At 36.4% G+C, this 24,201-nt stretch overlaps 2 protein-coding genes across 4 annotated transcripts; both read right to left on the minus strand.

The window, feature by feature from the left end:
* Positions 1-310: 310 nt before the first annotated feature.
* On the minus strand, positions 311-8,416 carry hprt1 (hypoxanthine phosphoribosyltransferase 1). Its single transcript, XM_046850227.1, has 9 exons — positions 8,170-8,416; positions 3,644-3,750; positions 3,229-3,412; positions 2,519-2,584; positions 2,363-2,380; positions 2,175-2,257; positions 1,194-1,240; positions 979-1,055; positions 311-881 (listed from the first exon to the last, which is right to left on the minus strand). The coding sequence occupies exons 1-9, from the start codon at positions 8,194-8,196 to the stop codon at positions 834-836; spliced, it is 657 nt and encodes a 218-aa protein (XP_046706183.1). The 5' UTR covers positions 8,197-8,416; the 3' UTR covers positions 311-833.
* A 3,635-nt stretch (positions 8,417-12,051) lies between these two features.
* Positions 12,052-23,271, minus strand: phf6 (PHD finger protein 6). 3 transcript variants are annotated; one of them, XM_046850377.1, is made up of 11 exons: positions 23,087-23,270; positions 20,862-21,056; positions 20,529-20,630; positions 19,213-19,346; positions 19,076-19,122; positions 18,751-18,914; positions 18,441-18,584; positions 18,136-18,240; positions 13,995-14,128; positions 12,858-12,990; positions 12,052-12,743 (listed from the first exon to the last, which is right to left on the minus strand). In XM_046850377.1, the coding sequence occupies exons 2-10, from the start codon at positions 20,991-20,993 to the stop codon at positions 12,858-12,860; spliced, it is 1,095 nt and encodes a 364-aa protein (XP_046706333.1). In that variant the 5' UTR covers positions 20,994-21,056; positions 23,087-23,270; the 3' UTR covers positions 12,052-12,743. The 3 variants fall into 3 exon arrangements, with proteins under 3 accessions (XP_046706333.1, XP_046706334.1, XP_046706335.1); XM_046850378.1 differs by lacking the exon at positions 23,087-23,270 and adding an exon at positions 22,883-23,060; XM_046850379.1 differs by lacking the exon at positions 18,136-18,240 and having other exon boundaries at positions 23,087-23,271.
* Between the last annotated feature and the right edge of the window lie 930 nt (positions 23,272-24,201).

The raw sequence follows: 24,201 nt of genomic DNA on the forward strand, positions 1-24,201 counted from the left end.
AAGTATAGTACCTAGATTGCTTTATACCAACCATATCAACCTATTTGGCTAATGAATAAACTGGTAATGGTGTTGCTAAAACTGCAAATACATGTACAGTGTACATGTACAACATCCCATGGCTTTATTATAGAAAGTGTTGGATACGCCTGTTATTGTGGCTATATGACGTAGCATAAAAGGCACCCTAACATTTTACTCCCATTGCAAAAAAAAGCATATGCCTAAATAATAATATAATCTGCCTTAAGCAGTCAATAAAAATAAAATAGAAAATTAAAATAATTGTAATAACAAAAGAAGGCAAGGGTAAACATCTTAAGTGTGTTTAAAAATGTTTTTGGACCAATGGTACAGCTCATTTTTAAACTACGCAAACGGAAATGTGCAAAAATAAATGGTTACTTAAAACAACATTTGATTATGCACATCATGGCTTTATACAGTGTACAAATTTAAGTGGCAATTCAATTTTGTTGTGAGCAATTTCATAAGACTGATCGGTTATCAGTCAAGATCTTTAATTTTGGCTGCAAGCTTTTAAAAGAAAAGGGTGGGCAATTGTTTCAAAATGATGCAAAATAAATTAGACATTTACAACCATATATATATATATAATGTTAAATACATTCAAACCAAAATAATTATTTGATTCAGCAGAGAAAGGCCTGAGAGCCCCATCATGCCTTGACAAGAACCATGTCTCTGCATTTTTTACTCCTGGAGCAAAGGACTGCACATGCAGTGCTCGGTAAAATTACAAACCGGATGTAATATAAAACGGTCATTGGTAAAAAATTAAGTACAGCTAAACAGGGGAGGTTCAAACCACCTCAAGCTTTGTACTTCTCTTTTCCTGTTTCACTGATGACACAGATATGCTGAAAGACAGAAGAAAAACAGTCAGTATAAGCAGGCCACCAAAATGTTGATTTACAGATTTTTCACTATTTATTGTTCTTAAAGAAAAACACTTACATTTAAATCCCTAAAGTACTCATTGTAATCTAGCGCATATCCCACCACAAATTTGTCAGGGACCTCGAATCCTACAACTAAGAAAAGAGAGAGAGGAAAAAAAAAAGGAAAAACATGAGTAAAGTACAAGGCATAATCTATCATGTAATTCAATAAGTTGAATCTATTTATTACAAAGTCTATCAGTGTTTCTACATATTTAGTAATCAACCTACAATCAGGTCTGTAGCCAACACTCCTTGGTGTCCTCTTCACAAGTAAACTTGTAAAAAAGGGGGTGGGGGTGATTAATTCTCTCTCTTACACATATATACATTTTATACATACATACACACAGGTGTGAAAGTGTTTGCCTCTTCTTTCTTCTTTTTTTGTATGTGTCACACTAATGTTTCAGATCAGCAAACCAATTTAAATATAAGTAAAAGGTAACACAAGTAACCACAACATGCAGTTTTGAAACAAAATCCAGAACTACATGGCCCTGTGTGAAAGTATTTGCCCCCTTGAAGCAGGACAATGATCCAAAAAACACCAGCAAGTCCACCTCTGAATGGCTGAAGAAAACCAAAACGAAGGACTTTGGAGTGGCCTAGTCAAAGTCCTGACATGAACCCTATTAAGATGCTGTGGTATGTGGTTTATGCTCGAAAACCATCCAATGTGGCTGAATTACAACAATTAGATGAATAACCAAAATTCCTCCACAGCGCTGTAACAGACTCATTGCAAGTTATCGCAAACGCTTGATTGCAGTTGTTGCTGCTAAGGGTGGCCCAACCACTTTCACACAGAACCATGTAGTTTTGTATTTAGTTTTCCCTCAATAATAAAAACCTTCATTTAAACACAGCATTTTGTGTTCACTAGTGTTTTCTTTTACTAATATTTAAATTAGTTTAATGATCTGAAACATTAAAGTGTGAAACATGCAAAGAAAATAAGAAATCAGAAAGGGGGCAAACACTTTCACACCACTGTATATATACACTCACAGTATGTGTATAAGAATATTTGATAGATTCATCACACACTGAGTATGTAAGGTGAATATGCTGAATTGCTTACTCTTAAAAAGACAAAAAAGTTACTGAACAAAAAAATCTTTTTGCAAATAACTGCAGAATACTCACAGTCTCTGATTAATATCAAATACAGAATGCCATGCTTCATATCCTCCTCATAGCTCTCCTTACCTGGCCACCTTGACCATTTTTGGGTTGTACTGCTTGAGAAGTTCTAACAATGTCTGCATTGTCTTCCCAGTATCAATGATATCCTTTAAAACAAAATTAAAAAGCAACTTAAATACTATTAATGCAGAAGCGATGCCTATTGTTTTGTTATTGTATTATGGTTATTTGTACCATATATTCACTCATACCTCCACAATCAAGACGTTCTTCAGTGAAACATGGAAAGAGAAAACCAGTGTCAGTAATCAGTGTTTAATGATTTATTACTCCTCTTGCTTTTAAACTTTCTCTATTTGTAACATACATTAAAACAAAGTAGGAGTTGCATGCTTTTTCTCACTTACCTTCCCTGTGAGTGTGGATAGATCATCTCCACCAATCACCTTGATCTCACCTGTAGACTGGTCATTCTGAAAAAATTAAAAATTACATTAGACACTAATGTGTTTGAAATTGGATTCGACTCCACTAAAATCCTGATTTACACAGAACATGCCTGTGATGCATTACATGATACATGAGCACTTGTGTTAAATAAGGTCACAGGCTATAGAGACAAAATCCAACTTCTACTTTTAGTGTACTGTGACCGAGCCTTTAAAGAGCACAACCCGACACAATGTCATGTCTGTGCAGATAGCACAGGATTAAGAGACTTATCAGAGAGAAATAAGAGAAAAATCAGCTGTGCAATACTACATCTGTTGTGAATTAGTGATGCAACTGAATAACTATTCTTTTACACCTGGTCATTTCATGTTTCTTGTAACTGGTGTGTGTCCTGGTATGATTACAATCACATTCATTTATTTACATTACATATAAATAAAGGTGTCTGCAGACAGATACTGAAATACTCCACTAGCTTTTGATAATATACAAATGTAATGTATTTTGTGACTATTTGCTCATACCTATTTTTGCTCATGTCAATCCAGATATACTCTTGGTTAGTATAAATGACCAAGTGTAATTTAGGTCATCTATATATGCTGACATGACAATAATATGAATGAAAAATAAAGGAGAAAGAGAAGTTTATTTATTTTTTTACTTGGTAGCTTTTGAGGCGAATAAAGTCTACAGTCATTGGAATGGAGCGATCGCTGTTGCGGTTCAGTGCTTTTATGTAGTCCAGCAGGTCTGCGAAGAACTTGTAGCCACCTTTGAGCACACAGAGCGCAACTATGTGGTGTTCCCCCATATCCTTCATGATTTCTCTGGCCAGTCGCTCAGTCCTGCACGAATTAGGGCATAGTTAGTTTGCTAGAGACAGTGAGATTCCACTTTACATTTATAATCAGGATGGTATCAGTTTTTTTGTATTTAGACAAAACATTTTACGCAAGTGAAGGTCTAATCTCGTATTTGTAATTTGCTAGTTACTCAACCTTCTCATGACTGAGATAAGTATTCCTCTGGATTTATGAGAAAGACTTAGAGATGTGAGAACAGTGTTTGTCAAATACCTGTCCATTATTAATCCATGAGGTATATAGACACGTTCCAGGTCAGAAGCATAGTGCTTTGGAATGCAGAAGAGGTCAAGATCATAACCCTGCTCCTCATCGCTGATCTGAAATGAACAAGTGAAATATTTCTGGTTTATAGCACAGCAGAATTGAGACTGAACACAAACATGTAGCTCTGAAGGGGAAAGAGTTTAGATGCTCATTAACCTTTTCATCTCGAATCATTTAGACTACATGGTAGGATACAAAAAACTGTCTTTTCAAAGGCATTTAAGGAACAGATATGAAGAGGTATTGGCTCAGTGCCATTGTAAAAATGAGCACAGAAAATGCATGTCAATGCAAAAAAGTTCTCAAAATATTCTTAACTGGTGACAAGTAAACGAGAAAAACACGATGGAAAATGTGTTCACGTCTCACTGAATAAAAAGTGTCTGTCTCTCCCATTCTATCAACCACATTTTTAAACAGCACAAAGCAGAAGGTCAGTGCAATCACACTGATCAGATCATCTCTTATCTAAATAGGGAAAGGGAGTGCTACCAACTTATACCCATCAGATACCTGTTTAATATCTGTCTACGATCTATAGTTTGGTCTGCATGATGTTTTAGTAGAGAAAATTGAAGAAATGCATTAGATTCCACAAAATATAATGCTAACAACTTTGAGATTTGCATATAAGGCCTATTATGTTGACTGAGGAGCAAATCTGAATTCAAATAAGCCTGTTTTTGCCAGGCTTGGGAAAGAAAAAGAAAAAAACAAGGGCAACAGTCACGCTGTTAGGGAATGTACACAGTATGGACAAATGTTTGTGGACACCTGACCATAAGACTCGTATGTGCTTTTTTAAACACCCTATTCCACATTTAGTTCACATTTGCTGCTATAACCACCTCTGTTCCTCGGTGAAGATGTTCCACTAGATTTTGGAGTGTGCTTGTGGGGACTTGTGCTCATACAGACACAAGTGCAAATAATAAATTCAGCTAATGACATAGAAGTTGGCCTGGGATCCAATCCAATACATCCAAAAGGTGTTCAGTAGTGTTGAGGTCAGAGCTCTATAGCAGGCCACCCCAACCCATGTAATATACATCTTCATGGAGCTCGCTTCATCAAGTAAAGGGAAGATTCAATGCTGTTACCTCCCAAGACATCCTATAGAATTGTGTCCCAATACTTTGGCCCATATAGTTTATTACTCTAGTAAGCCCAGTGGTCATTTTACACCGCTGCCATTTCCTTGCTAGTGTGATCCAGGTAAATCAGGTCCTTTGATGTTTACAGGACAACATAATAGTCCCGTCCCCGTCCCCCACGTTCACACACAGTGACTTACTGTACGTTGGCCTTGCATTGGAAAATCTGTGTGACTTGTTTGACAAGCATGATGCAACACCTGTACACTTTGACTGCTATGCAAACTCAGAACCTCAATCATATAGAAAGGCTGTTGAAAATGCAGGTTTGAGCGACTGGTTGTAATACTTGACAGGATTGGCATGGTTATTAAAGCAACTCACGATAAGCAAGAATAGGAAGGAAATGACGTGAGATTTTTGTCCAGGGAGCTTAAGTTAGCAACAGTGTGTGCCAAAATGCAAGAGTGACATGTCACATGCTATTTATTACAGTAGAAATCCCTACATCATAATAAAATCGTGAAATTTGTTTTCCACAACATTCCCTGGTGTGAGGTTTATCACGATTTTATAAATCACTTTTAATGGTGAGATGGTGAAATTGTTAGGTTAATTACTAATGCAGGCTTGGTACCTTACTTGGAACATCAAGTGAACCAGATTACAAGAGTCATCAACTGCTACAGTCCATTTATTCATTAAAAGATGTTTAATGATAAACATTCATTCTGAAATTAAATGTGAGACGGAGTGCTGTTATTGGTAAACAGCTTTTTCTTCCTTGTTTGCCTTGTCAGTAAAATTACAAATGGAATTTATCCATCATGCTTGATGCTCAGTTTAAAGCTCTCTACCTAGACTTTCTTGCTACCAGTCATACACCACAAACTTTAACTCAAAACAGGGCGAAAAGTATAGAAAAAATAACTGGGAACCTGTTGGATTAGATTATGGATTAAGAAACGGTTTATTAGTGTTTGACATCATTAATGTTAATTATTGACTTGCTTTTATTAAATTTGCAATTTATATACTGGAATTGGGTTTTAATACTAAACAGCATGTTCATTTTTTTTTTTTTTTTTACATATACAGATTGTACTGTAAAATATCGAGCATGCCTACACATTCCTATTCACTGCCAAGTCCTGTTTAAATATCGCTTTGAAATGTTTTAAAACAAAACAAAAAAAAGCATTGTGACAACCAAATTGTGTTTGCTGAAGTATGAAAACTCAAGTAAACATTTACCATTCGGTTAACATTCTTACCTACTACTACAACTCTTAACAGATCTGTGTGTTTGCTTTAACAGCCCATAAACAACTCGTGTGATTCATACCACAGATTTACATTTCAGAAAGAAGTTTTGTTTTAGCTCATGTCTCTTCCCACAGCCATGATGGATAATTTCAGCTTTTTTGGTTACAGTATTCTTTGCCCAATGGAACATACTATTTGCAGTCCATAGTTCACTAACCTTGACATGCAGACGAGGCTTATCTACAACTGAAAACGTGACCAATGAGATCTGGGTGGGGGTTACTGAGTGCAAAAGTTATGCGCCTTTTTGAAGCATGGTTTGTAAAAGATTCATTTGGTTTTGGTGCGTCTTTAAACTGCAAGGGAAATGAATTTGCACACAATAACCTCACACATTTAGTATGCATTTTAGAGCTGAAGCGATTCCTCAAGTAACTAGATTACAAAAAAAAAAAACTTAAGGGAAATTATTTTTGCTTTGTTTAATCAATTTAACTACAGACAGAGTATTGCGTTTCCCTGCTGAGCATTATTACTGAAACTGTTGGATGCACCCGAAATGTTGGATGTTTACGAGAAATAAAGTCAGAATTGCGAGAAATGAAGTCGGAATTGCAAGGGAAAAGGGTCATCAAAAATCATCAAATAGAGTTTTGTTTTTATTGTGGTGGAAATGGGCTTCCACAGGATTCGGGCCAAAGGAAATGACACAACGTTTCCAAAGTTTGAAATAATTTCAAACTAAAACAAAACACTGTACAGTGCATTTACTTATTTTTTATTTATATATTTATATTTGCAGTTTGATGTAATTAAATGCACTAAATGGGTTTCGTTTTCACAGATATCCTCATATGCAATTGCAGCATAACAGAAACAAATTACTTGTTTATTTTAAGAGACCCATCTTGTTTTCTCTTGTATATCTAGTATTGCTTTATATTAAATCCTTGGAATTATCAGTAGAATTAATAATTAAAATAATTGATAGCTGCAGCACTAATGCATTTGCTCGTATGCCAACCTTCACTCTTTCGGGGAGAGGTGAAACTAGATTTTGGCGTGTGTTTGTAGAGATTTGTGCTCATTTGGCCACAAGGGCATTAATAAATCAGGTATTGATTGATGGGGGTGAGGAGGCCTGTGGTGCAGTCAGCATTTAGATGATTCCCAGAGGTGTTCAATATGGTTAAGGTCAGAGCTCACTCAACTGGTTGAGCTCATATACCATAAGCCAATCATACACCAAAAAGGTCAACTGGTTGCTAGTTATAAAAATGTAGAAAATATATACATTTTGAAACATTTAAAGTTGGATTTGAGAGTGCTAGAACCAAACTATCAAAAGCACTTTCTACAATTGTACCCAGCATTTGAGAACATGATCAACCCTTAATCCTCTGTGCGTCAAGGGTGCAGTATTATGGTTGAACTTGCATAGAAAAAAGATCACCTCCCCCCCTAAATCTTTATTGCATCATCACTATTACATCATAATACGAATTAGCCAGGGCTCCATGCAACCCGTTTAAATGCCCTAATTTAAATGATCTGACATTCCATCTTTAGTATTCGTGTATACAAGTAGAACTTGTACAGGACGGCTGGAGGTTCAGCAGGAGCGAACATCTAATTATGAGTAATATAATGCAATGCAGATTCACAACATGGAATTAAATAAAATGGGACTGATCAATTGAATGGACTAATGATGCCTCACATACGTTTTTTAGTGATTCCGAGCATAATTTCTCTATGAAACGATTATCTGGATGTTTCATTGATGAAATGTGTGATTTTATGAACTAAAAGGTATGTAGAGGTTCAACCCGCAGCAGTAGGGTTTAGCCTCCATGTGGCACGCATGCTACAAACACGCGCGTGCCCCGAGGCCCCAATGCTCTACACGCCATACTAGCAGCACACACACCATAAACAGTTCATTTAAGAAATTTGTAGAGTTTTTACAATCATATTTAATTTTTCCCCGCAATGTAAAGGTTTGCGATGCTCGTAAGCTGTAGTATATTGGCGCGGAACTATCTAACGGACCATGATCCATAGCATAAGATAATATAGGAGAAACAGGACACGATATACAACGGTACATACCACCACACAGGAGCTTCTGGACGCCATGATGAAAGCTGTTTACCGTGTGATTATTTACTGCGTATGTTCAGTTCAAGGCAACCGGGTTTTTTCTCTTCGAACCCGGGAAGCGCGGGCTTCTCCAGCTCTGCTCTACACACTCTCAGGCTTCCGCACAGGGTGTGCTTAGAGTAGCTACAAACACAGCCAGTGCCGCACCCAAACCGATATCTGTTGATCCCCTAGTGCACTCGGGGCCGCTTGCAATCCACACGTGATGTAGTGCGCATTTACGAGGACCAAGAAGGCATTGGGTAGCGTGACATCGCGAGAAAGTCCCGCCTACTCGTGTTCGGCGAGCACATTGTCACGTAGCGCGCCCCCAGCCTTTAATCTCTGCTTTAACCTCGGTGTTTGGCACGAGCATTGATCTCTATCAGGAATTCAGCCATCAGGAACTATGCACCATTTGCAAACAATAAAAATAATTAATAATAAACATCTGCAGGATATTGCATGGACGCGTTTGAGCTGTGTTTTTGTAAACCATTTCCCCCATTCTGGAAATGTGCACTGCAGTGCAAATGTCATTTATTCTTATTGTGGAAATATGCAAGTCATGCCAGATCAGCATTAATTATTGGATTCTGACAAGTGTAATATAAATAGTAATATAAATAGTGCATGCAAGTTTACATCAACATACATATATTTGTATACGAGTGTATATACATTTTGGTCTGTACTGTATGTATATATATATATATATATATATATATATATATATATATATATATATATATATATATATATATATATAATATATAATATATAATGTGTGTGTGTGTGTGTGTGTATATATATATATATATATATACACATATATATATATATATACATATATTAACATATATTATATACAGTACAGACCAAAAGTTTGGACACACCTTCTCATTCAAAGAGTTTTCTTTATTTTCATGACTATGAAAATTGTAGATTCACACTGAAGGCATCAAAACTATGAATTAACACATGTGGAATTATATATGGAATTATATACATAACAAAAAAGTGTGAAACAACTGAAAAATGTCATATTCTAGGTTAAAAGTAGCCACCTTTTGCTTTGATTACTGATTTGCACACTCTTGGCATTCTCTTGATGAGCTTCAAGAGGTAGTCACCTGAAATGGTCTTCCAACAGTCTTGAAGGAGTTCCCGAGATGCTTGGCACTTGTTGGCCCTTTGCCTTCACTCTGCGGTCCAGCTCACCCCTAAACCATCTCGATTGGGTTCAGGTCCGGTGACTGTGGAGGCCAGGTCATCTGGCGCAGCACCCCATCACTCTCCTTCTTGGTCAAATAGCCCTTGATGCCTTCAGTGTGACTCTACAATTTTCATAGTCATGAAAATAAAGAAATCTCTTTGAATGAGAAGGTGTGTCCAAACTTTTGGTCTGTACTGTGTGTGTGTATATATATATATATATATATATATATACACACACACACACACACACACACACACACACACAGTATTCAGACCCCCTTAAATTTTGCACTCTTTGTTATATTGCAGCCATTTGCTAAAAGATAGAATCTTTTGGCCTTGATTCTAAGCGGAATGTGTGGAGAAAACCAGGCACTGCTCATCACCTGTCCAATACGGTCCCAACAGTGAAGCATGATGGTGGCAGCATCATGCTGTGTGGGTGTTTTTCAGCTGCAGGGACAGGACGACTGGTTGCAATCGAGGGAAAGATGAATGCGGCCAAGTACAGGGATATCCTGGACGAAAACCTTCTCCAGAGTGCTTTGGACCTCAGACTGGGCCGAAGGTTTACCTTCCAACAAAACAATGACCCTAAGCACATAGCTAAAACAACGAAGGAGTGGCTTCACAACAACTCCGTGACTGTTCTTGAATGGCCCAGCCAGAGCCCTGACTTAAACCCAATTGAGCATCTCTGTTGAGACCAATAAATGGCTGTCCACAACATTTACCATCCAACCTGACAGAAATGGAGAGGATGTGCAAGAAGGAATGGCAGAGGATCCCCAAATTCAGGTGTGAAAAACTTGTTGCATCTTTCCCAAAAAGACTCATGGCTGTATTAGCTTAAAACGGTGCTTCTACTAACAATGAAACAATGTCAACAATTCTGTGTTTTTCTGCCTTAATGATTTAATGAGTTAAATGATTTTAGCAAATGGCTGCAATATAACAGTGAAAAATTTAAGGGGGTCTGAATACTTTCCGTACCCACTGTGTGTGTGTGTGTGTGTGTGTGTGTGTGTGTGTGTGTATGTATTTATATATATATATATATATATATATATATATATATAAAATATACATTTATTTTATTTCAATAGGACCCCTCCTTTTTAAAGGCTGAAAGGTAATAAAATAACTGTCTGCTAAGCAATAACATATCCTTGTGCATTTTTTTTTCTTATTACATTTTGATAAGCAAATATCTAAAACAGCCAACAATCAGGCTGAGAGACTAAATAAATAAACAAATAAATAAACAAACAAAACCCACCAAAGAAGGAGCAAAAAGAGAAGGGCATGGGGCAGGAAAGGAACTGCTCTTTATCCCAAGCACACTAGTCTTTAGGGCTAAATTATCTGTTTGAACTGTGGTTTTATAAGTAATTTCTTCTGGATAATCTGTGCTTAAAAGCAAATGTCATTTATATTCACTGTGGACAAATGCAAGTCATGCAAGGTCAGTGGATGCATTAATTATTGGATTCTGTCTAAATAGATTTAAATAGTATATGCAAGTACATGCAACACAAACAAAGAAAAATATATGTATTTACACACACATCATTAAATAAGGTCTATAAATATTCCAACGGATTCCGAAAAGTTTTTGCCGTTGGCATACTATATTTGAGTTGAAACTAAACAAATTTTAAGCACCCAAAGTAATGAAAGAACTGGCTGCTTAGCTATTTCATGGCCATGTGCATGTTCTTTTACTATTTCACTTAGTTAAGCAGATAAAGGTCTCAGACTTACCACCAACAGGCTGAAAAAAACACCACAGAAAAAAAGAAAAGGGTATTGAAGCATGAAAAAAATTGCTAATGATCTGAAGCACAGCACATTTGATCACATGGGCGTGTGTGGCTGCGAACAGAATGTTTCCTTTGTATTTATTAATAAAGTGACGTAAAAAGTCTTTACATTTACATTATCTGCTCAGATTTGGACAAGAATGCTTTAAAAACGTATTGGTTGTTTTTGTGTGCCTCGTTTTTCCTTTTGGAAAGTGCACTTGTATGCAAGTGTCATTTATTCTTTATGAATGAAACTCGCCTACTACTAAAAACTGCTATTAGAACGGGTGAACTGCAGTCAGATTGGAGTAAAAACGGCCAGATTCATTTATTGCAATATGATACCATACAAATAAATAATATTTTAACTTATTGTTCTGTTAATTTTTCTTAACTATATAAATCTTCCTTTGAAAAGTAAAGTCAAATTTATATTATTTTACGGGACTGTACCCAAATGCCAGTGTGCTGTACTGTGGGCAGACGGCTAACTGAACCTTATATTATGAATTAAATACACTCCAAAATGAATTCTTCCTCTTAAATCAACTACACAAAGTGCTCTTCAAGCCATCCTGACTGCAGTCAATCTATTAAACTGATTTATAGCTATAAACACACAGCCCCTATTTTATGTGGTACTGTTTGGTATTACTACAGTTTAAACTCCATAACAGTCTGCTTAAAAATATCAATACATGCCCCTTGTGACTAAAGGCAATGCATTTTCGACTCATTTAAATCATTAATACTTCAGTAGCTTAGTACCTTTAGTGGAGTGATATCATTTTCCAGAACACATGAAGAAGGACTACAACACAAGTCAGTGTAAAGAAAAGTGCATGCTAGCCAATGATCTTTAATCCTGACTCAAGACTATAAAGAAAGTCACAGATATTCAACAATACTCATGATTATAATACAGTAGTAAAATATAATACATGATACAAGAGAAATAAGAGGTAAAGAGAACGTCAGTTCTTTGACAGGAAATTAGAGGGACAGGCTCATGATTTGGAAGAGAGTAAAAACAACCAAAAGGCAGTCTCAAAAGAACGGGTCCTGTCCGAAGCGCAGTTTGTTAAGAAAGAAAATGGAGACGTGAGCTTCCATTGGTCCAGTCATTAAACTTTCCGATGTTACTGGCTCACTTTATTTTTCTTTCTGGCACAGATTCAAACTAGTCTTGTAACCATGATGTTAAAGGCGATGTTCCATTACTGTCTTTAGACACAACCTCTTGAAAGTTCAACTTGAAATAATCTGTCTCGAAGAAAGAAAAAAAAAACCCCTCTCGGTCTCTTGGCGGGTTCATACCAGCACTCCTCAGGCTCATTCAGGATATTCTTGAAATATTGAGAAAAGATCAGAGAAATGTATAGCCTGTCCTTAATGGTCATGGGGTTTTCTGACAATTGCAGAAAAACTGAAACTGTCAATATTGTGAGCTGGCCCCTAGGTTCTAAATGAGCACAATAAAAAAATATTTTGTTCTTTCTCCCAAAGCCTCCAAACCACCATCTGTAAATGACAAACATGATTATACAGCATGTCTCAAAGGTCTGTAAAAATTACTGTCTTACAAAGTACAAAAGTCCCATATTAAAAATGAAAATTTCATTTCCAGAAACATACCTAGTTGCCATTCACTTGAGATGAAGGAGGACTTCCCCCCCTGTTATTGGCAGCCCTCTCTCTACTGCGACTCTCCCTCTCCTCGTCCTCTTCATCACGCTCCTCATTTCCACTGTGATTCTTACAGTACAATCTATTGTATAAATTTGCAAGTTATCAGTGTATGCATTAATTAATGGGCACAGCATATACCCATAAAATATATAGACACCAAAAAGTCTGCTTTTCTTTTACTGTTATATAGTATATTGGAGTTGAAACTAAATTAATATTAACATGAAATTAATACAATTATCTTTATTTGAAGTGTCCCCTCCTTTTTGAGGGCCCAACGGTAATGGATCTGGCTGCTTAGCTATTGTTCATTTTCTCGTATTATTTAACTTTGGAGAAGCAGAAAACAGTCTAAAAACAGGCAAGCTGAATAATCATTTAAAAAATACAACAGAGACCTAGCAATTAGACAAGGGTATGGAGGAGAAAGGAATTGCTTGTGATTTGAAGCACACCACCACATCTTATGTGGGCATGTGTGGCTGTGAATAAAATATTTCTCTTGTATTTATTAATGTTAAAAGGAACTAAGGAGGAATTTTGGAGCCTGTAGGGCTATATATAATCTGCTCAGATTTTAACCCAAAAAAAATTTGGGTGGACTTCATGAAGGCAAAAGACTAAATTGTTCTACAATTGCCTTGTGTATCACTTGACCTGAATCAAACGGAGCATGCGTTTCACTTGCTAAAGCAAAAACGCCCCATGAATAAACAGGAACTGAAGACATCTGCAGTCACAACCCGGCAGAGCATCACCAGGGCATAAACTCTCAAACCCCAGGAAGTCATTGACTGCAACGGATTTGCCATGAAGCATTAAAATGAAAATGTTATTAACTGTTAGGTTATCTTAACCCTTGGATGTAAACACCCTCAATTCAAAACCTGAAAGGCTGCTCAATTGAATCCTATGCATTATTTAATTTCAACTCTAATATACTGGAGAACACAGCAGAAACAACAATAACTTTGAACATGCAAATATTTATGGACCTGGCTGTACCATATGCTCGAGGCACTATGAACACTATGATAAACAATCCCTCAGTTTATTTTATTTATAAATAAATAAAATACTTACTTGTAAATGCCCCTGGCCATGTTCTCTATGTATTTGGCCTTGTCTTGCAGGCCGCAGTGGTAGTGGTAGGTTTTCACACATGCTTTTATCTCGCATCCAATGGTAGCCCCGAGCTGACCACACAGGGTGCATTTCTATAACACAAATACATCATGTCAACATTCTCACAAACAGAACAAATTAAACAGTGAGTCAGTTATCAACATGCATGTACGTTATGTAGACACATCACTAAACCCCTGTATAACTGAGGATGTTTAAACAGAAAAAAAAAACCTGACTTAAAACTTATTTTTATATTAAAATGTTTAATGGACTAAATAATTTTAATAGATATGGATTATATAATTGGACGTCAGACTGTTGTAACCTCATCCATGACCTATTTAAACACAATATTTACACAATTTCTATTGTAAAAATGTGATGTTTGTCCTTATGCGTTAGCTGTGTCGAGTTTGATTATTTTGCACATTTACTAATTCATTAATGTGTAGCATGTGCATTTTAACTGCTTATGTTATTTGCTTTATAGTTATATGTTCTTTGCCAATGTTTGAGCATTCCTACACTAATAACCTAAAATAATAAATAAATAAATTGCCCCCTTCCTGATTTTTTTTTTTTTTTTTTGCATGTCACACTTTAATGTTTCAGATCATCAAACTAATTTAAATATTAGTAAAAGAGAACACAACAACTTGTGTTTTTATTATTGAGGGAAGACAAAATACAAAACTACATGGCCCGGTGTGAAAGTTTTTGCTGTTAAAACTGTAGTTTATCCCACCTGAGTTCAATTTCTCTCGCCACACCCAGGCCTGATTCCTGCCACACCTGTTCAAAACCAATAAATCTCTTAAATAGGACCTGCCTGACAAAGTGAAGAAGTAGACAAAAAAGAAACCTCAAAAGCTAGACATCAGGCCGAGATCTAAAGAAATTCAGAAACAAATGAAAAAAGAAAGTAATTGAGATCCATCAGTCTGAGAAAAACATTTCTAAATCTAAACAAACCACAGTGAGAGCAATCATTCACAAATAGCAAAAACATGGAACAGTGGAGAACCTTCCCAGGAGTGGCCGGCCGACCAAAATTACCCCAAGAACACAGCGACAACTCATCCAAGAGGTCACAAAAGACCCCACAACATCATCCAAAAAACTGCAGGCCTCACTTGCCTCAGTTAAGATCAGTGTTCATGACTCCACCATAAGAAAGGGACTGCTCAGAAACAGTTTTCATGGCAGAGTTCCAAGACAAAAACCGCTGCTGAGCAAAAAGAACATAAAAGGCCCATCTCAGTTTTGCCAGAAAACATCTTGATGATCCCCAAGACTCTGGGGAAAATACTCTGTGGACTGACGAGACAAAAGTTTGTGTCCCCCCCAATTACGTCTGGCGTAAAAGTAACACTGCATTTCAGAAAAAGATCATCATACCTACAGTAAAATATCGCGGTGGTAGTGTGATGGTCTGGGGCTGTTTTGCTGCTTCAGGACCTAGAAGACTTGCTGTGATAAATGGAACCATGAATTCTGCTGTTTACCAAAAAATCCTGAAGGAGAATGTCCGGCCATCTGTTCGTGACCTCAAGCTGAAGCGAAATTGGGTTCTGCAGCAGGACAATGATCCAAAACACACCAGCAAGTCCACCTCTGAATGGCTGAAGAAAAACAAAATGAAGACTTTGGAGTGGCCTAGTCAAAGTCCTAACCTGAATCCTATTGAGATGCTGTGGCATGACCTTAAAAAGACGGTTCATGCTTAAAAACCCTCCAATGTGGCTGAATTACAACAATTCTGCATTGATGAGTGACCAAAATTCCTCCACAGCGCTGTAACAGACTCATTGCAAGTTATCGCAATTGTTGCTGCTAAGGGTGGCCCAACCAGTTATAAGGTTTAGGGGGCAAACACTTTAACTTTCACATAGGGCCATGTAGTTTTGGATTTTGTTTTCCCTCAAAAAAAAAAAAAAAAAACCTTCTTTAAAAGACTGCATGTGTTCACTTGTGTTATCTTTTACTAATAATAATTAAATTAGTTTGATGATCTGAAACATTTAATTGTGACAAACACGCAAAAAAAAAAAATAATAAAAAAAAAAATAGAAATCAGAAAGGGGGCAAACACTTTTTCACAACACTGTAGTTGAAATCTGGGTTCCCTGAGAAAACATTAAGTGGTGGATCGCAAGTTTGGTTAGTTTCCACCTTGCCACTTTAAACTCAGTGTCACTGTGGCTACTCGATCCGTACCGGAAACACAATATGTACTGCGCATGTGCATAAAATCCTTTTTTTTTTGTTCTGTGCATACGCTGTCAATTCCTAACATCTGCAACATTTTTATGACTGTCTCAAGATATGGATCCTTTTGTGTTTTATGTACAGCTTCAAGAATTTCTCTTAAAAGGATAAATTATTCTGCATATCAATGGAAGGAATTCGTTTTTTTCAATAAGTTTCACATATCTTTAGAAAATTAAATATTAAATGTAACACACACACACACCCCCTGTATTACCTAAATGGGGGTCTAAAATGTAAACTATTTAATTTGTCCATATATGTAATTTTATTTAATCTATTAAATTTGTGCTTATTTAATCAATTACTTAATCAATATAAGTGTATTGCATTATTGAATTATTCTATTTTTTTTATTTAAACCAAACTAAAAATAAAGCTAAAAAAAAAACGATGTTCACAAATGTTAATAATAACAAATGACGTAAATAAAAACAAGCAAATATATTTAGCATTTCTTTCCCCTAATTGTACTGTCACTTATTTATTTCCCACATTCATTTACCATCAAGTTATAATAAATGTTCTTTATGCACTTTGCCATACTAATTGCTGCACAGTACACCATTACTAATCTGGCATACTACTGACTACAGCCCTGAATTCTGTCAATCTGCTTTGACTTTGCACTGACTGCTGTGAAATTAATTTACAGTGGATGGCAATGCAGCACAACCCAACCCACAACATGCAGGTAGCTTTCTATGTTGTTCCTGTTTTTCCTACAAAAAAGGGTAAAAGTCCAAAATATTGAATCCAGCAGCTTTTAAGTTAAAGAGAACCTACTGAGTCACAGACAGCAATACATTATTCATACTGAATATTAAAATGTTTACCTTTTAAATCTTTTGAGACGCATAGAATAGATTATCAAATTCCCAAAACAGATTTTTTCACATTTCTCCAATTACGTCATTTTATTCAGTCTAAAATGAGACAGGGGAAATTTCGCTGGGAACTTTCTGATATTCAAAATAGTCTTCGTCCACCGGGCCGCAGAAGGCTCAGATTTCCTATCTGTATTCTCTGTTATCAGAAGCCTCTTCCCCTTTAAATCATTTAAGAAAGATTTCGGAAAGGGATATGGGCCAATCATTTACTGTTGACGAATGGCTCTCTGTGTGAGGAGGTTTTTCATAAATCAACCTCAAGCTCTGTGCACGAGCAACACTTCAAATTCATATACAGAATATATCGTAACCCAGTACGCCTCCATAAAATGTACCCAAATGTATATCAGATGTGTTTTAAAAGTAAATCTGAAATAGGAACGTTCATGCATTTATTGTGGGACTGTACAAACATTAACTCTATTGGCATGAGGTACATGATATGGTTCAGAAAACGCTGGCTAGAAAATTCACCATGTCTCCAAATATATATTTACTAAACTGCAAAACATCAATAGATTTCTCTACTGACTCACTCTTTATTAAATGTCATTACTTATTTAGCAAATAAATGTATACTTATTCTATGGTCATCACCACAGGTACAAACCTTAAAGATGTGTTTAGCACAAGTTCCTAATCTTCTCCCTTTGGAAAAATGTACACATGACTTGCAGAACAAATCCGATTTATTCTGGCGGATATGGGCCACTTTGTGAGATTTTCCTGAACAAGCAAGACACTAGCCCTGACTTATGTTCTTTTTTCACCCTTTGCTTTTCCACGGTCACTCTCTTATATTAAAAATACATTATTGGTATATTCTTAATAATATGCTTGAGTGCGTGCTGTGTGTGTTGACTGATCGGCTCTGTTGTTGTTTTGTTTAAATTTTAGTAAGAAATCAATAAAACTATAATAAAAAATAAAATGTTTACCATTCTTTTTCCTCTCTTTATTTCCTGAATGACTGTTTTAATGTCAAAGTTACCAAATTCTGCACGTGATGTGGTAGTGAGTTGGACAGTCCCTGAAGAGAAAAGCTGCCAAAAGAGAGGAAAATGTTTTTATTCAGTTTAACTGTAAATGCTAATTATTTTCTTTCAATCTTGTGACAGATTAGGATAATGCTTTAATTAATAGTAATTACTTTCCATCTCTTAGACATGATTTGTAACATTATTTATTAGTATACTGTATGTTTATCTGAAGAAGGAAATACAGTCCCCGACGTGAAACTCACCATGCATTTATAGTGGGCAGCAACCTTTTTGGCATTATCACAATGGAGAACACCGCGAGTCTGATTCTCCTCGTCACCAGCGTGGCAGAATCCACAGCGTAGACCCGACTCACTGGGGCTGCCCCTCAAAGGGGACCGGTCCCGCTACAACCACAACCATTACCCATTAGAACAAAAAACATATTACACGTACACATGTCAAATTATTATCCAGCCAAATCGGGTCATGACAAGACAGTACATTAACATATGCTTTAAATTCTAAACATTCTAAAATTAGCTTCACATAAATTGAAAGTCAAGCTCCTACATTTGAAGAGCTCTCCATTTCATCTGCGCCTTGTGAAGAAGTTGAACGAGCATCTTCTGACTGGCCACGAGGTACACCTCTGATTCGGCTCTTTTCAAATCTGCCACGTCCTCTGCTCCGGGGTGGGGATGAATCTGAATCGTTGACTGCGACTCCTTGATCCTCTGATGTGCACACAATGACAAATATATTTAGCACAAAGAAAATGATGGTAGCATTTACTTTGATGCAGTTCACACCAAATATTTTTCTATAATCCTATATTCAAATGAGAACATCTTAATATACAATATTAAAGTATCTGTCATCAAATTAAAGTTATTACCATCACTGGCATCTTGGGAGGCGTCACGATGTTTACGACAGTAAACACTGGATAAGACAAATAAAAAGGCGATCAGCTGTATTGTTTTTGGGACAATTTTTGTTATTTTTTTACATTCACATTATATAATTTCATACAGGTAGATGCCTTGTGAGGGGTTTTCCTTGATCTGGGCTTTGTCCCACAGGGCACAGTAGTAATGATATGTCCTCCGGCATGTTTTAACATCACAACCTATGGTAGCCCCTGGCCGGTGGCAGGATGAGCACATCTATTTACACAGTCATAGAAAATCAGAAAGAACAATTACCACACCATACTGCACATGGACACTTTAAGGACAATCACACACTAAATCATTTTAATTTGTACTGTCAATATCTGCCATATGCATTCATCCCTAGATTCATGTACATATATATATTTTCTATAGTTTATACTTTTTTTATCCTTCTATTCTATTCCTTTTTACATGCTTAAATGTTGGATGGTCATATAAAGCATTTCACTGAATGTCGTACTCTGTATGTACGTGTATGTGACAAATAGAATTTGAAATATAAATACAATTATTTGTTTGTAGGTTTTTTGATCAAAAACAAGTATAAATTGTGGCAGAATCAAATGCAAATGCTATTAAGTAAGCAATCATCGAATTTATCCAGTGTTGTTGGAGGCTTCTCTAAATAAAAGAACAGTCCAAACAACAGGTTTCATCTTATATATATATATATATATATATATATATATATATACACACACACACACACACACACACACACACACACACACACACACACACACACAGAAAACAAGGATTTTCCCCTTTTAAAAACACCTTTTATGTTTTTTCTTTTTTCACCCTATTTACCAGAAATGCCAATTATAAAGCATCCAAATATAAAAACCATCTATACATAAAAAAAAATTTTTAAAGTGGAATTACTCTATATATTTAAAAAAATAATAATAATAATAAAAAAAAAATCATTTTCTTAAACTTTTGCATGACTGCATTGGATTTAAAATTGTGAAATATTGATTAAGATGCCTCCATTATATTCCTACAGAAATAAATCAGATCTTAAATTTCATCCGGAAGTAAAAGCTCACCCAGTAAATAAAGATTCATAATCTTCACTAACATTTGTCACCATTACTTGCATTTGCAACTATCTTCTTTTGCAACGCAAAGCCTGAAACCACACAAACACCGAAAAACAGTGTAAAATGTGAATATTATATATTAAATTAATGCTGGCCTGTGTAGCTTCCTTTCAAACAAGTACTATATCAGGATGGTTCTATTTTTAAGTCCCTTCTTCAGTTATTTCTGCCAGTTACATTTCTTTAAAAAACAAACAAAAAAAAAACAAACATGCACTTCATGACAAATATGTCTAATAATGGCTACAAAAGCACCACTTTTTTAATTCACATGCTAGCCACTTACCAATTTATTTCCTCTTTTGATCTCTTTTTTTACATCCTCAACAGAAAATCCCCCAATGTTTTCACTGTCTGAGTGAGATGTGACTAGGGCAGATGAGAAAAGCTGTAAAAAATAATAATTAAAAAAATATATTTTTTTATTTATTTATTTATTTTTATATAGCATACAGTGAAAGTGTGTACAATTACATAAATAAAAAGTATTTTCCAGATCATTTTACTTCACACTTAAACCATTGTTTAATTTTGTTAAATCACATTTACATAAAATACAAGTTTTTTGTACTTTTTTATTGCAGCTGAACATCTCATAGCTTGTAGATTATCCACTGACCATGCATTTGTGGTGAGCCGCCACCTTCTGGTTGTCTGATACCAGGAGCTGACCGCACTCTTTCTCTCGATTCGTTCTACAGAAGGCACATTTTCGCAGACGAGCCGATGCTCCTTTCCTTTGCCCCGACATGGCTAGCTTTTTAACTCTTGGGTTGATTCCTCTAATTAGCAAGGATGCTTGCAGTAAACAGACCTGTCCAGACAGGGAATGGAAGGTTATTATCCTAATTATCTTCTTATTTAAATGGGTGATTAAATTCAAATGATCTAGTGATCTTAAATACTCATAACTAATTACATATTGGCAGTTAGCCCAAGAGGCAGGGTTAGCACAAACACAGCTTATTTTGTAGTAAATTTCATTTAAACAAATGTGATTAGACCTTAAAGTAAAAGGTTTGCATAAAATCACAATAATTAAAAGATTGAATAGCCAACACTACGTTTGTAACCAAACATGCCAAAGGGTAACACTATCATATTTGCACCATCACAATTTAAAAACATTTTCAATAAGACATGTGCATCAGACAGACCATGACTTATGAATGTCACGTAATAAGGTGTGCATCGTAGTAAGGTGTAAAATTGTGGCACGCCTATTCATATTAAAGGGTTTCTTAGATAAAAATGTAGGGTCCAAAATAATTGAGGACATGTTTTTCTGACTTCTTATATGCACTCTCACTTGAAGTTGAAAGAGCCATTTATAAGCCCATGCACGCCACAATGCTTTGATCATAGATCCCTAACAGGATTATTGAATAAAGCATATTATAAGAGTGCACAATATTGTACAATGTAGTAACTTTGAAGAAAGATCTAACAGCAGCTACATTCTGACCATGTGAATATTATAACCTAAACCTCTTCAAACTAAAAGAAAATGGGGATTTCTGAAGAATATTCGTGTTTTAGGGTTATAAAAGTGTTTGTTTTTTGCATATTTACAATGAAAATAGTTGAGATATGATCATTTTAAGCTCAGAAATATGACAAATAAATCTCTCCTAAGGATAAAATGGGTACCCAGTAGGCCTGTTTACTACACAGGCTCTTTCTGGATAAAGCTCTGGGCCCGTGTGATAATATTTATACCTGTAATTTATCGAAATGTTATCATTTTTCACACATGTGATGTTTTTACGTGCATTTTTAATCCTATATAAACCCATAGCGGAAGCTGAAATGATGAAACCGCTTCAGCAACAAGAAAAACGCGCGAAAGTGAAACCGAATCGACCGACACTCAAGTCAAACCCATTAAAACATCCCGACAACGTGAAATGTTCACATGTACAAACAAATTTTATTCATTTTAATATCGTTTTTCCCCCTCCACAAAACATGTGTAAAGAGTGGCGCAGCTAGTTAGCTCACTTTGAAACTCAAAGGCAGGACGTCGCTAAACCCTTCACCCAACCACTGTGTAAAATGTGCCGCTGCGTCCAGCTGACCCTGAGTATGTATTCCCGCTTTCTGTGGAAACGTAAAAACTCGGCGTTCTTCCTTTTCAATTGAAACATATCGAGTTTTGTTTTGTACTATGATTTCTCGGCTGGGTTTTTTTTTTTTAGCGCTAGCAGGCCTTGTGCCATGATTGAGCTCGGAAACGCGGAGCAGCAGCGGCAGCACCAACCCAGAAACACAAGCCAACGTGCCCCCCAAGTCCCCGTGTAGTAAACATCCAAGAACAAGATCTCCAGCTCTCAATGAAAAGTCGAACAGAAAGCACACCAGACCCGTGTACTTTAGTGGCGTTTAAGGTGTGGAAAGCCTAGGCCCAAACCATAAAACCTGTCATGACGCTTTAAAACGAAACAATTCCCAGTTCATTGTATTTCAACAGTTTCTTTGAGACTGATGCGAATTTCCAACAGAAAGTCACCCAATAGAAAAGATAAGCAGCAGCCTTTATATATTACACACACACACACACACACACACACACACAAACACTCCGCTAAGGCCCAAGTTTCATGTGGCAAATCAAGATCCGAAACATTCACGTTAACTTACTTTTGATAAGTAGTAAACACCAGATACGGAACATCATCACGTTTGGTAGTGTTTAAGTCAATTCACCCCGTGTCCCATGTTCACTCGGCCATAAGCGTTACATCAATCCGAGCGCGGAGAGAAGAACAACATTACTGCTCCTCTCGCAATCACATCAGCATTCTGTAATCAGAGCTCGTCAATGTTATAGAAATATCTTCTTACCGCTGATCCGTCTCGATCACGCTACTCTGGGATGGATGGGCAGCAGAAGGTTGGTGTCGTAAAGCTCTTCCGTCTACTGAGTGTTGAACGGCTCCAGGTCGGTTCCAGCCATTGCGGAGTGTTCAGGTTACGTTACATTGGCTACTGCAAAGGAGCACGTTTGTACGCCACGCCCTCTACAGCCGACCGCGTCTCATTGCATTCAAATTCGACTTATTTATGTTCCCTTCATCAAGAGTCAAACCTACACTAATACTAGAGGAAATATAGACTGAATATGTCTTTTGATTAAATAAACAAACAAACAAAATCATAAGTGTATATTAATGTTTGCTAACAATGTCTGAAACAAGTAGTGTGTTTAAATGTCCAAACTATCCACTGCATCTTTTCCAATCCTCCAAGGACTGAGTGCCAATATTATTAAATTATCTATTTTCCTTTCAGGCAAATTGCTTTTTCATAAGTTGTTAAAAACTTTTTTTGTGATCACTCCCCACCAAATGCCACAGAAAGTCAGTGGCTCCTCCGTAGAGATTGTTGAGAACAAAAAAATTCCTTGGTGTTCACCTGGTGGAGAACCTCACCTGGTCCTGCAACACCAGCTCCATATCAAAGAAAGCTCAGCAGTTTCTTAGCTTTTGAGAACGCTGAGAAAAGGCCCAGCTCCCACCACCCATCTGCACAATGTTCTACAGAGCGAGCATCCTGAGCATCCTAAATTGTGCCTGGCAGCAGATAGTGAAGACAGCTGAAAATATCACTGGGGTCTCTCTTCACATCATTATAGACATTTATACAGCACACTGCATCTGAAAGACCAACAGCATTATGGCTGATCATACACACACTTCACACACTCTTCACACAATCTTCACGCTCCTACCACCTAAAATGACAATAACTGACTGAAATGACAATAAAAGACTACTTGATTTGGCGAAAAACCGATGGGCAGTTTGTCTGGATGTCTAATAAAACAAATCAAACATGATGAAAAAATTGCACCTTATCCAGAAATCATTGATATTAACTCAATCTTCTTTTGGCAAATGTATGAATACACAAAGGAATTTCAGAAAATAGAATTTTGATGTACAATCTTACAAATGGTC

The sequence above is a fragment of the Silurus meridionalis genome, chromosome 5 (genome assembly GCF_014805685.1).
Source record: "Silurus meridionalis isolate SWU-2019-XX chromosome 5, ASM1480568v1, whole genome shotgun sequence".
NCBI classification, from domain to species: Eukaryota; Metazoa; Chordata; class Actinopteri; order Siluriformes; family Siluridae; genus Silurus; species Silurus meridionalis.